Below are 14,004 nucleotides of genomic sequence, written 5' to 3'. Positions count from 1 at the left end.
TGGGATATAGGTGAACAGCTGCCCAAACATTCAATGGATAGTGAGGGGTTGGGGACAGCTGGTCCCTTTTCACATCTTCCCTTGGGGTTCAATGAACAACTGAAGCTATATTGCTGAAGTTGGAGTGATAGTTTGCATAGGTCCTCCTAGACCTACTTTGCAAACCTCAGCATAATGTGGATAAAGAGGGAAATTCCCTCCTTACTCCATATAGGAACATATAAAGCTGCCTTTAAGTACTAGATAAGAATCAGGATTTTTAATTGTTAATAAAATGAAAATATTTTATAAATGATGTTGAATATATCAGGCAAAATATAAAAATTAGATTTTTAATTTATCATGTGAAAATGGATTTCATACCAAAATGACTCCTGTAAATGACATTAATTAGAATGACTTTTATGGAGAAAGGATGAATATCTCCATAAGCTGGGACCAATTTATCATACTTAAATCCACAACCATAATCTATGGAATTTGACAGAATTTCCCTGGTTTTAACAATGTAAGGAACTCTATAGGAAATTTTGCTATGAAGATCTAACAGCAGCTTTATATGAAAACAAATCAACAAAAAATGATACCTCTTCAAAATACAGTTGACCTCGTAGGAAATACGCCAGAGCATCCCCTCTTCTTATTCCTTCCTTCAAGAGGTGCAATGCCTTATCCACCAAACTAGCATGGCTGTAATGATTTGATTTTTTAAAAAGTAAAGAATTCCATCTTTATCTATAAAATATGAATTTTCTCTTAAAGTAATAAATTAAATAGAATTCATCTGACACTGTTTATACTAGTTTCCTTCCTAGTTCTCATTCCTAAAACTGACCTCCTTAGTTCAAGGAAAAAGCACTACCTTAGAAAAAGAAAGCACTATCACAATACCTGACACTGTGGCCTTATATAATTAAGAAATATATTGGCTGTTTGTCAAACTAACCCTCTTTCCTACTAGGCAGGAGCTCTAGCAATGCAGTCTATGTGGAATTCTTTAGACAAAGCTGGCCTGTGGGTGAGTGAAATTCTTAATTTGAGCCTTAATTAGAACTACTCTAACTGGATGAGCTAACCATCCCCAATTTAATTTTTTTAAGTCTATAGAAAAAAATGGTAGCTTTAAATGCTAATTTCAAGTAAAGTATGGTACTATTCTCTTTAACAGAACTGACATCTGGCTTCTCTGTTCCAGAAGGGTGTCCTAAAGTCCTGAGAGTAAATCAGGATCAGGATCTCATTATGAAATCTCTTCACTGATGATTTGCTACCAGGTAGGTTCAAGCAATTTCACAGATTCCTACAGAAAAGTTAGAAAGGACTGTAAACTTAACCACTTTCTTGCCAGCAGTAAGACTCATATTTCTTGTCTCTTTTGCTCTGGTGTACCTAATTAACTTTTAGTTAAAATATTATCAGGATTTATACCAGTCTTTTCCTTCCTCCATTGGAAGAGTTTTTGGTTCTTAGCAGCATAGTGGGATAGAGAAGTATAAAAGGGGTTCTTGGGCAACTTTTCACTGGTCAACTTCATCCTGTCTCCACAGTGGGTATTCTGTAAATTAAAAAATTATATTAAAAAATAATATGGTAGAATCTTCCCCCAGAAAATGCAAAAAAAGACTCCACTCCAACTTGGCAGTCATTATAAAAAGCATCTTCCTCTCATCACCTAGGGATAGGGCACCAAACTACCAGCTCTGGGATGTGAACATTCCTTCTTAGGAAACCAGGACCCTCTATAGCTATGAGAAGCACAGCACTCCTCCATGTCTGTTTCCACAGCATGGGATTAATGATCAGAGCTGTTTGCAAATCCTTTCTGGCTATGAGATCACACACTCCAGTGAGTCATGTCACCCACCACAGCTGCTGCCACTAGTAGGAGTTGGTGACACTGCCCATAGATGCAGTTCCTGTGCACTGGTACCTTCCTGTTGCCTTGTAACTGAAGCTCATCAAACTAATCCATTTTAAATGAAAGCATTTGTCTATTTTACCTGGGAATACACTTTATTTTAGCTGTGTTGTTCAGTTTTATCTTCCTGTCTGTATTGGATTGCCATGTCATAAGGTGGATCACAGTTGAAGGGAAAATCAGAGCCTTCATATAAAATGTAGAGGCCACCTCATCTGGGATGAAGGAGTCCAGGTTGGCCTAGGCTCAGGGTAGTGAGACAGCAAACTCAGTTTTTGCTATGCTTTTTTGGAATCCTTGGAATTCCACTGTTACAGCAGGCTTTCACCAATCAGGAACAAGCTTCCAGTAAAGGTTCCTGATTGGTGGTGAAGAGAACTCAACAGACCTTTAGTATTATTGGAAAGCAGCATTTATACAATTTTATGATACTATTTTCGACAATAGAGTGCTTCATTAATGAGAATGAAGTGCAGAAAAGGTAGATAATTTAGTATATCAGAGAGAAAAAATCACCGAAGTATCTGTGATTTTGGAAGAGTCATATAATCTTAAGAGTCAAGTTCCTCACCTGTAGTTTAGACTATAAGTAGTTTGAACTAGAGGATTTCAAAACGTCTGTCCCTAGATATGTAAAATTCTTTGATTATAGAACTCCAAAAATCTATGGTTGCACTAGTAAATATAAAAGCTTCCAATGAACTTTAGGGTGAAGCAATATTAGGTGAAGTATTTAGAAGAAAGACAATCCAAACAGGATGATGTCCATAGCACCATCAGTTTACTCAGAAACTGGTTATAGAAGTCTTTATTTCACTGGAGACTTAAGCCCATGTGCTATTGTATCCAAAAAGGCTAAGAAAAAAGTTGACACATTCAGGAAGGTCATCAGAAAAGAAACAAATCAGAAAGCAAAATCCATTTAAACTCACGTTGCCTTCTGTGGTTACAATACTCCACAGGGTTTCTGTTGCTGAAGCTTAAAAGAATATTTGGGGAGGACCTAGAAAATATAAGCAAAGATTTATTGAGCTCTTACTATAGGCCAGGATTTGTTCTTTGTTCTAAGTGCTTTACAGGTACAAACTCCTACAAAACTTTATGAAATACAGGCTGTTATGAGGCCCACTTAATGTGGGAGGAGACTGAGGCACCAGTGAAGAAGTTAAGCAACTTGCCTCAGATCACAGGGCTGGGAGGTGGGACAGCTGGGATGCCAGAGCGCCTGTGTACTTCATCATTATTCCATACTGTTCTCCAAAAAGCAGAGCTAACATGATTGTTTAAAATGGCAGGACTCCCATAAGAGGGTAAGCTAAAATTCAGTACTTTTTAATTTCAGAAAATGAGAACTAAGAGAAGATTTTAAACAGCAAGAGTATATGTTTATTTCTGCCAAATCTTGGGATAAGATATAAAATTATAATTTGAAACTTGACAAGTGTTTGCATAGCATGCAGTGAATTTAGAAAATGCTATAATAGAAATTATAGACCTTAATCGATGATGTAAAATCTGAAAGAAAGATATGATTTTAAAAGGAAGGGCAGGTGTAGTAGACACTGACGGTGACCTTCCCAGACCCTCTTTACTAGTTAGTGCCCTGTCTCCAGTGCTGTGAATGTTAACTGTTTAAGGTTGTGCAACCACCACCAATATCTAATTCTGGAACATTTTCATCACTCCAAAAGAAACCCTGTAGAAATTAGCAGTCACTCCCCAATCTTTTCCTCCTTTCAGCCCCTAGCAATCTCTAATCTACCTTCTGTCTCTACAGGTTTGTCTATTCTGCATATTCCATATAAATGGAATCATACAGTATGTGGCCTTTTGTGTCTGGCTTCTTTTACATAATGTTTACAAGGTTTGTGCATGTTGTAGCATGTATCAGTACTTTGTTCCTATTTTTGGCTGAATAATATTTCATTATACGGATATAACACATTTAAAAAAATCTGTTCATCATCTGATGAGCATTTGAGTTGTTTCTAGCTTTTGGCTATCCTGAATAATGCTGGTAGTTTTCACGTACTTGTTTTTGTGTAGACATAGGTTTTCAATTCTTTTGGGTATAAACCTAGGAGGGGGATTGCTGGGTCACATGGTAATTCTATGTTTAAGATTTTGAGAAATTGCCAAACTGTTTTCCAAGTGGCTTTTTGCTTTTCCACCAGCAATGTGTGACGGTTCCACATCCTCACCGACACTGGTTATTGTTCATCTTTCTGATAATAGCCATCCTAGTGGATGTGAAGTGTTATCTTGTGGTTCTGATTTGCATTTCCATAGTGAAAAATGATGTTGAGACTCTTTTCATGGGCTTATTGGCCACCTGTTTATCTTCTTTGGAGTGATGTTAATCCTTTGCCAATTTTGTAGTTGGGCTGTCCTTTTATGGCTGAGTTATAAACATTCTTTATATATTCTAGATACTGGACTCTTATCAGGTATATAATTTGCAAATATTTTCTCCCATTCTATGGGGTCTTTTCACTTTCTTGTTTCTTTTGATCCCTCAATTTTTTTTAATTTGATGAAGTCCATTTAAAAAAATATTCCCACATCTTTTCTTGTAATTTTTTTTAATCATTTTGAGGTGTGACTGACATATAAAAAGCTGTATATATTTAATGTGTACAACTTGATGGGGTTGGACGTAAATAGATACCCATGAAACCATCACCACAATCAATGCTAAGTATATTCATCATCTCCAAAAGTTTCTTCCCACCTAATTTATTTGAACACTAAGCATAAGATCTACCCTCTCAGCAAAATTTTAAGTATACAACACAATACTGTTAACTGTAGGCACTGGGCTGTGCAGTAGATCTCTAGTGCTTGCATAACTGACACTTTATACCCTCTGCCCACCACCTCCTCATTCCACCCCCCCAAACCCCTAGGAACCGCCATTCTCCTCTCTGCTTCTATGAGTCTATTTTAGATCCCTCGTACAAGTAGGATCATGTTATATTTGTTCTTCTGTGTCTGGCTTATTTCAGTTTGCATAATGTCCTCCAGGTTCTAAGGCTGAATAATATTCCATTTACGTAGCTACCACATTATCTTCTCATTCAGTGACAGGCATTTAGGTTGCTTCCATGTCTTGGCTACTGTGAATAATGCCACAGTGAATGTGGAGGGAAAAATCTCTCTTTGAGATTCTAATTTCACATCCTCTGGCTATATGCCCAGAAGTGGGGCTGCTGAATCATATGGTAGTTCTATTTTGAGTACTTTGAGGAAGAGCGATAGATACTGCTTTCCATAGTGGATGCACCGATTTACAGACCTAATTCTCAAAGTATTTTGGTTACTTAGTTCTTAAAAAACATTAAGCATGTAAGAAATTTATCAATGGCACCTGCATAAAATAATTGGATAATAAAAATGATTTATTAGATAATTTTGGAAAATGTGTCAAAAGTTTGAAACTCAGTTGTTTTACTTAAAAATTACACATTATTTAAAGTAGCTGGAAAATGTAGAATATTAGATATATGCTTTGAGTAGAACTTATCTTGACATCATATATTACTATTATTTAGTTGTTTTAATTATTACTTGATTAGTAAAACCAACATTTTATCTATATATTTTCTCCTCTTAGGGACAAAGATTAATTTGAGTAGGATGTTAACAAATTTTGACAAATCTGAGTTACTCTAAGAAAATGAGTTTCAACTTTCTACACTAGATAAATTATATATCAAATATATCAATTAGCTATGGCCTACACAAAAAATATAATGCATGCTTTTTCTGAAGGTATTCTATATATTCAGCTACTCTGTTTCCTAAATGAAAGAAATAGGTTGCACAATGAATGCAGTAAGAGCCCTCTTATCTGGTATTATTGGGACTTGTAGTTTATCAATTAAACAAGAATCAAGTGGAAATTAATGTGAGTATACAAACATATTATATACATTTTAACTTAAAATATGTAAATATATAGTTATTTTCCCACCTTTTCACTTAGGGTCAGAAGCTATTTCTTTAAATAGAGGATGAATGTGAGAGTTTGGAACTGTCTTTCTTGCATAAACCATATGCATACAAATTCCAGATTACGTTTCTTTAAAATGGAATATGAATTGACAAATGCCTGTGGAACAATTTGAGGGTAGAACTCTTTCTCCCCATCCTTTACAGTTGATTTATCCTCACCTGCTTTGAAAGCATTTTTCTTAGCTACTTGAGGAATCTGAAAGCATTCAATTTAGTCTTCTTAAAAATTATAGCTCTCACTTCTTTTTTTTTTTTTTTGTGGTATGTGGGCCTCTCACTGTTGTGGCCTCTCCCGTTGCGGAGCACAGGCTCCGGACGCGTAGGCTCAGCGGCCATGGCTCACGGGCCCAGCCGCTCCGCGGGATGTGGACGAGGACACGAACCTGTGTCCCCTGCATCGGCAGGCGGACTCTCAACTACTGCGCCACCAGGGAAACCCTATAGCTCTCACTTCTTACCCATATCTCGCCAGTTATATAATATTTAATTATATTACATATTATAATAATCCTTATAGTGTGAAAAAAAATTCAAACTGATGTGATCCCAAGTAACTGAGTATTCTACAGAACAGCCTGATAAGATCTCCCAGTGACCAGTGCACCTGGCAGTGTGTTTTACAGAGGAACTAAAGTGTATTGGTTAATCAGAATAAGAAATTAAATAGTGATCAGAATACAAAGTAATAAAGTTGTGAGAAATTGTGAGATTTTTCATTCCTTGTTTTATTAAAACTAGCTTCATACTGGTTTAGGTCTCTTCTGTCATTACTAAATCTAGAAAATTAACTAAGTGTAACTTTTGCAGTTTGAGGTACGACAGCAGAACTAGCATAAATTTTTTTCCTTCTCCACAATTTCACAAACAGGAAATTTGTTCCTACTGTTGATCTCAACAACCTCAGTGTTTGATTTCTTATCTTTCCTTATTACATCAAGGATTTTCACCTTTTTACTTAAAGGAAGGACTTTAGAACTTCGTTGGCACATCTGAATTGCCAGCATCACTACTCTTGTGCTTTGGGGCCATTATGAAGTAAATAAGGGTTACTTGAACACGGTAACCCAGTAAATCTGATAACCAGATGGCTACTAGGTGACTAACCTTGACAAAGGGATGATTCCCCACCCAGGAGGGATGGAGATGGAGTGAGACTTCATCATGTTACTCAGGGCGGCATGCAATTTAAAATTTAGGAATTGTTTATTTCTGTAATTTTCCATTTAATATTTTCAGACCATGGTTGGTCTGAAACCACAGAAATTGAAAATGCGGATAACGGGGGACTACTGTAATTTTCTCTTTCTGTTCCAGGATCCTATCCTGGTTATCACACTACATTTAGTCATCATGTCTCCTTAGCCTCCTCTGGTCTATGACAGATTCTCAGGTTTTCCTTGTTTTTTTTATAACTTCGACAGTTTTGTACTGGCCAGATATCCTGTAGAATGTCTCCCAACCTGGGTTTACCTGATATTTTACTCATGGTTAGACTTGGGTTATGGACTTTTGGGAAGATGCAGAGATGAAGTATCCTTCTCAACACATCATATCAGGGGTGCATGCTATCATCATGACTTATCACTGATAATAGTAACAAATACCTGGCCAGGGTAGTGTTTCACAGGTTTCTCCACTGTAAAGTTACCTTCCCCTCTTCCTATACTCTTACTCTTCAGAAGCAAGGCATTATGCATAGCCCACACTCAAGAGGACAGGGTGGGGAGAGGATTAATCTCTATTTCCTGGAGTGGGGAGTGTCTACATGAAGTATTTGGAATTCTTCTGTAAAGAAGAGTTGCCTTTTCACTCCTTCTCGCCTTCCTTCCCTTCCACCTATCTATCTGACTATCTAAATATCTATCTATCTATCCTTTATGCCACAATATCCTGGAGCAGCAGTTGTTTATAATAACTATATAATTTATCACCTTCTCCAAGAAGTTTGAGTAAGCAAGGCTGGAAGGGTTTATATAATAAGGCACAAGAAGAATTTATTTGTGGGAAATCTTTTGCTTTTACAATCATCCAAGGATCATACATGGATTTCCTGACTGCGCATGCCAGTGAAGGCAGAATTACATTTGATTAGTTCAAACACATCTACCAGCAAATTAAACATAAGTAGAATCAGCAATGCTTGGAAGAGTGACTGCTGAATATGCATCTTAGACCATCTTCCACTTTAGAAAATTGATCCCACTTGCTACATGTTCAGTAAAATCTCCAGTTACTTGCCAGTAAGATATTGTCCCCCAAATGTATTTATTCTGTATATTTTTGTACTCTACCAGCTTTGTTCAGTTTTTAGACGGCTTTTAGGCCCATTTTTAAGACTAAACCAAATACTTACCTGAGATATAAAGAATTTTTTGGAAACATTATGAGCAATGGACAAATATGCAGTGATTAAAGGGACAAAAGCTTTAACAACTACTCACAACATTCCCTTTCCTTCTGAAATTTAAATATGTCACAGGAAGTTAACAATAATTACCAGATTTAATGCATGCTGAACAGAATCTTGTTTTCAAGAGAAAGGATGTAACGTGGAAGTGCATGCATCACACAAATACCCCACTGCATAATATGTTAAGTGCAAAACCTATGTTTAGAACCCTAGGAACTTCTTTGATAATACCTTGTATTAGTTAGGAAATCCTGAAAATGAACATCTGTGCAAATTTGAAGCTTTATTATATGCTTTGAAAAACAGTACCTACCTAATTGAAAAACATGAGAAAAGGAAAATTGGCAATATGGACATGTGTTCTCACGTATCTCTGACATTCTTTAAATAGCATAAAAAAGGTACTGTGAATAGTTTAAATATTAAAAAAAAAAGAACACAAGTACGATTCTATATATGTGTTTGAACATAAATACATATACACGTTTATGTTCGAGTATGCATATAAACAAAGACGTTTAAAACTACCTCTTTGCAAATAAAAGAGCAAAGAGCATTTTGCTCACCATCCAAGTCTTCAAAGATTAACCCGCTGCAGCCGCTGAACAATAAGGCACTGGATGCTTCAGATGAAGAGATTAAGGTGATAACAGGATGGGCACTCTGTGCTTCAGAGGAAATTTAAAGATGAAAACGGGAGGCTCTGTGCTTTGGACAAACAGGCCCTTAGACAGATGCATTTCACGAAGTTGTTTTCTTTTTTTTTTTTTGCAGTACGCGGGCCTCTCACTGCTGTGGCCTCTCCCGTTGCGGAGCACAGGCTCCGGACACGCAGGCTCAGCGGCCATGGCTCATGGGCCCAGCCACTCCGCGGCATGTGGGAACTTCCCGGACCGGGGCACGAACCCGTGTCCCCTGCATCGGCAGGCGGACTCTCAACCACTGCGCCACCAGGGAAGCCCTCACGAAGAGGTTTTTTTTTTTTTTTTTTTTTTTGCTGTACGTGGGCCTCTCATTGCTGTGGCCTCTCCCGTTGCGGAGCACAGGCTCCGGACACACAGGCTCCGCGGCCATGGCTCGCGGGCCCAACCGCTCCGCGGCATGTGGGATCTTCCGGGATCGGGGCACGAACCCGTGTCCCCTGCATCGGCAGGCGGACTCTCAACCACTGCGCCACCAGGGAAGCCCCACGAAGAGTTTTAATGAACCCCGCTTCCCATACATAGAAAAGCCCTATAATCATTAACTTGGGATATCTGTGACCTTTTACCAAGATACATTTGACTGCACGTGTTCCCTAACAACAACAACAAAATCACATATAAAGTAGCCTCCCCCCACCTCTCTGGAGCAGTTCCTCAGAGCTATCCGAAGGCTGTCTCTGGGGCTACAGTCCTCAGTAAGACCCTGAATAAACCTTAACTCACACCTCTCATGTTGTGCATTTTTCTCTCAGTTGACACTTTGGATCACTGCATAAGTCTAGTAATATGAATTACTGCAAAATTATTTTATGGCTCTTATTACAAAATAAACAATAAACCGTAACCAAAATTAGAACTAAAAGGCCACCTATCTTCACAGGACAATGAGCTCGCCCTCTACAAGCATAACAAACTATCTTTCAGTCCTGCTCTCAAAGGTATCAGCAGATAGAAGGGAATCGCTGAAGATGTTAGGGAAAATACATATATGGCTGGAGCTTTAGCTTTCAGCTAGATTAACCCGAAAAAAAAAGTGCTTAGGAAAAGAGTCCAGAGATTATCTGATAGGCGGTCATTGGCTACGGTTTGAAGTCAGGATGTCTGTCTGTTCCTAAAGTTTTACAAAAACGAATGACTCAAGCTAAAGGAATGGCTCAGCATGAAGAGCTCCGGGGAGCCTTCCTCCCGCCACGCCCCACCGGTTCAGAGCAAGGCAGCCCTGCCCACGGGGAAGAGCCCCACGGGTCCTCAGGGTCCACGGCCCGGGCCCTTCGTTTATCCCCTAACTCTCCACATGATGAGTGGGGGGCTCCCGCCTCAGCAAACTCAGGGCTAAAAGCTGGGGACCCTCAACACCTCCCTAGGCGCCAAGGCCAGCACTGCGCCTAACCCACTTCCAAGAGGGGACCCATTACAGTGGTTGGCTCGTTTTACATCGTTCCCAGAACGGACGTGGTATAATGTTAAACCCGAAAGGGTGGGGTTTGATAAACCATTTAAACCAGATGTTCAGTCCCGGGAGGGCGTGAGCCCTGACAAAGGCGAGAGGGGTGCTGGAACTGAGGGTGGGGGTGGGGGCAGTCCCTGCGGGAAAACCCATCCCCTTAGCTCACCTTAGCCGCCCCTCCGCCTACCCCCCACATCGCCCCCCCAGCTTCCGCTTTCCTCCCTAAACGTCCAAGGCCTTGAGGGACAGAGCCAAGCCTGGGGCGACTTTGAACGTGAGACAAGAAGGAATTTTCATTCCTCAGGAGCCGGAGGTTGGGACCCCGGCGCCAGCACCAAGCGTAGCAGCTTCCAAAGGTCGTGTTGCAAGCCGAGCTCCTTGTAGCTCCCTGGTTTCCTGGTTACGTGCGTGCCAGCAAAAACCAAAACCTCCGCCCGTGACTTCCGCTTCCCCCAAGGGCGTAAAGAGGTGAGCACGACAGCCTGAGACGTGTCGAACTCAGCGCGCCTCATGGCGGCCGCTGAAGCCCAGCTGCCCGGAATCCCGTCCCTCACGACGCACGCGCACAGGGGCTCCGGGGAGCGGCCCGGGGCCCCGCCCCAAGGTGGGCGGGCCTGACACCTCAAGCTGGGCCAATCAGCTGGCAGACCCGCGCTGCCTCCTCCTCCTTTCTCCCCGCCGGCCTTTCTGGGTTCCCGGTTGCACGTGTCAGTGTTTGTGTACGTGCGGCTGCAGCTGGGCGGAGAAACCCCGGCAGCCCAGGGTTGGGCTGCTGGGGCGCAGCCAGAGCTGTGGCGCGGCGGGGAGGGGCCGGCCCGCTGGCCCTGGGGATCTTTAAATTCTCCTGCTCTTGGGCGGCCTGTGCTCTTACCTGTTTGTCTGCAGCGAGCGCCTCACCGCTCTGCTCTCCCAAGCACTCCAGTCCTCTACTTTAGGTGGGAGATGCTGTTGCTCGATTGCAACCCCGAGGTGAGACTCAGGCTGCTTTTGCCCTGCAGGCTTAAGTCTTCTAGTGAGGGCTAGCTAGGGTGATGGCTTACTGACCACTTGGCGTTGCCAAGTCAAGCCTCTTCAGAGTTGGAAGGTTTTTGGAGTGGAGGAAGATGTTCAATCCCGGGAGGGCGTGAGCCTTGACAAAGGCGAGGGCGGTGCTGGAGCTGTTCTTTTCTCGCAGGTGGATAGTCTGAGTTATCTGCTGGAGACCGGGGCCTCCGTCAACGCACCCCCGGATCCCTGTGAGCAGTCGCCTGTCCACTTGGCCGCAGGTGGAGGCCTTGCTTGCTTTCTTCTCTGGCAGCTGCAGACCGGCGCTGACCTCAACCAACAGGTAACTAGGTAACTGATGGTTGCCATGTGCAACCCTCCCCCTCCACCCCAAATCCACACAAACACTTCTTAGACGCCGAGATATTCAGTCGTTTCGGTTATTAGAAACATGACTGTCGCAGCGATGTCCAATAGAAATATAATGTGAGACACGTATGTTAAGATTTTCTAGTAGCCACAGTAATGAAGTAAAACGAAACATGAAAATTTTAGTAACCTAACCCAATTAATCCAAAATATTATCATTTCATATGTAATCAGTATAAAACATTACTGATAGATATTTTACATTTTCTTTTCATGTGTCTTCTCCATCTGCTGTGTATTTTACATTTACAGCACATTTCAATTCAGACTAGCCACATTTCAGGTGCTCATTAGCTGGATATATGGTTGCTGGCTACTACATCGGACAGCATTTACAAGGTCCACAGTTCATTTCCAAAGGAACAATTGCTCCATTACCAAATTAAAAGTCTCAGGATCGCAATACTTGTGAGGCATGCTCACAACCAGTACAATTCTGTACAGAACTTTCTTAGGGTAGTTTGCATCTTCATTGAATATTAAAGTATGGTGAATTTTAAATTGTAATTTTTTTACTTCTGTAGGATTCTATTTTGCTTTTATTCACTTAAAATTTAATGTATGTTTGTAGCTGTGGCTGCACATATTTTTATTAATGACAACTTTGTATTTATTAGGGCACTAAGTGAATTTTATTTTTAAAAAAGAATTTAAAAATTCGGTCCAGTACACTGTATTTCTAACCCCGCTTCCTCAAACAATAGACTTGACCCACCAACTTCCACTAGAGTGTTTCGGGGAGAGACTAAAATGTGCTGTTTTGTCTGTAAGGATGTTTTTGGAGAAGCTCCACTACACAAGGCAGCAAAAGTTGGAAGCATGGAATGCCTCAGCCTGCTTGTAGCCAGTGATGCCCAAATTGAGTAAGTATGAAATCAGTGGCTTCAAATTTTATATTTTCTTGGATTAAACTAATCAGACTCCTACAGCTTACTTACATGATGCTTGCCATTGATAATTTAATGTTAACATTTAAATGTTAACTTAGGCTGTTAATGACATCTAATACTATGTATTCGTCAATTTTAATAAATAAAAAATGGATCCTAAGCAATCAGAGATACAGTTCTACTCATCTGTCATGGCAGTGTTATATCTTAGTTTTGGTTTAGAAAAGCCATTCTATAGGAGTTCTCGCTGACTTCCTTTGCGTACTTAACTCATTGTAGTGAACAAAGAATACTCTTTCATTCGTGCAAAAGTAAAATGCCCACTCTGTGCTGTACTCTGTGCTAGCCATTGAGGATAAATAGTGAGCAAAAATGGAATTCCTCTATGCTTCCTTTACCTCTTCTATTCTGCAACCAACATTTGTATGAGCCCAAAGCGCCTTTGTTAGGAAGATATAAAAAAAGGCTAAACAATTGTCAACTTTTACTTAACTAAATTTTTTGTCTCAAATTCAGTTTATGTAATAAGAATGGGCAAACAGCTGAAGATCTTGCTTGGTCATGTGGATTTCCAGAATGTGGCAAGTTTCTTACAACAATTAAATGTATGCAGACAATAAAACCAAGTGAACAATCCAATAAAGATCATTGTGTTCCAGTGCTCAGACAGAAACGAAGTTTTGCAAGTAAAGAAGATACAAATGGGAAAAGGAAGTGTTGGTACGGAATTCATAGTTTCTTCTTTCTTCCTCCCTCAAGGATCTCTTATTTAGTACAGAATTTATTGTTTCGTTTAAATATTGGCAGTCTTATTTCTAGTATAACTTTTCATTCTCATTAACACATTTTAATACTGGTTGTAGTAACTACTACTAGATTCTAGAGACCTAAAATTGTCCTGCATCGTGGAAGATTGGGAAGGAAACCTTTTTTAAAAAAGTTTTTAATGTTAATATGTTTTTTAACAACAGATGTATTGGTTATGAAGAGGTGTGGAGAAGGTCTTCACTTCATGCAGATTTACTGCTCAGCTACAAGCTATGGCTTTTGGCTCATCAAGTGTGTCTAAACACCTTCTAAGAAGGAGGAAAACTTTCTTCTAAGGGAAGATAACATTCAAGAATACATGTATTTACATGCCTGTAACATTCTGGTTGTGCATGCTTTGTCTTTTAATTTATTAAAGGAATGTCTAAAGAATAAATTCT

At 40.2% G+C, this 14,004-nt stretch overlaps 2 protein-coding genes across 2 annotated transcripts in view; one reads left to right on the top strand and one right to left on the bottom strand.

Annotated features, from left to right (window-relative positions):
* Positions 1-2,871, bottom strand: part of LRP2BP (LRP2 binding protein) — a 42,521-nt gene extending 39,650 nt beyond the window's left edge. Inside the window, exons 1-3 of the mRNA XM_082608797.1 lie at positions 2,851-2,871; positions 1,429-1,555; positions 588-697 (exon numbers count right to left, since the gene is read on the bottom strand). Of these exons, the coding sequence (XP_082464923.1) occupies positions 588-697; positions 1,429-1,534 (216 nt within the window). The 5' untranslated portion in view covers positions 1,535-1,555; positions 2,851-2,871. The remainder of the gene's footprint in view (positions 1-587; positions 698-1,428; positions 1,556-2,850) is intronic.
* Positions 2,872-11,222: 8,351 nt separating this feature from the next.
* On the top strand, positions 11,223-14,000 carry ANKRD37 (ankyrin repeat domain 37). Its single transcript, XM_082608765.1, has 5 exons — positions 11,223-11,462; positions 11,668-11,820; positions 12,678-12,769; positions 13,313-13,516; positions 13,768-14,000. Coding segments are annotated over exons 1-5 (477 nt in total). The 5' UTR covers positions 11,223-11,435; the 3' UTR covers positions 13,769-14,000.
* The last annotated feature ends 4 nt before the right edge of the window (positions 14,001-14,004 follow it).

Source organism: Mesoplodon mirus (genome assembly GCF_964341445.2).
Source record: "Mesoplodon mirus genome assembly, chromosome: 20".
Lineage (NCBI taxonomy): Eukaryota > Metazoa > Chordata > Mammalia > Artiodactyla > Ziphiidae > Mesoplodon > Mesoplodon mirus.
Note: the sequence above shows the minus strand (reverse complement) of the source record. Positions and strands in the feature narration are given on the sequence as shown.

What these genes read in the sequence shown, in the direction of transcription:
- ANKRD37 (XM_082608765.1), top strand. Translation starts at nt 11,436, where the DNA reads ATGCTGTTGCTCGATTGCAACCCCGAG. An exon ending in GCGCTGACCTCAACCAACAG is followed by an intron (nt 11,821 to 12,677) that starts GTAACTAGGTAA and finishes TTTGTCTGTAAG; the next exon opens with GATGTTTTTGGAGAAGCTCC. An exon ending in GCCAGTGATGCCCAAATTGA is followed by an intron (nt 12,770 to 13,312) that starts GTAAGTATGAAA and finishes TCTCAAATTCAG; the next exon opens with TTTATGTAATAAGAATGGGC.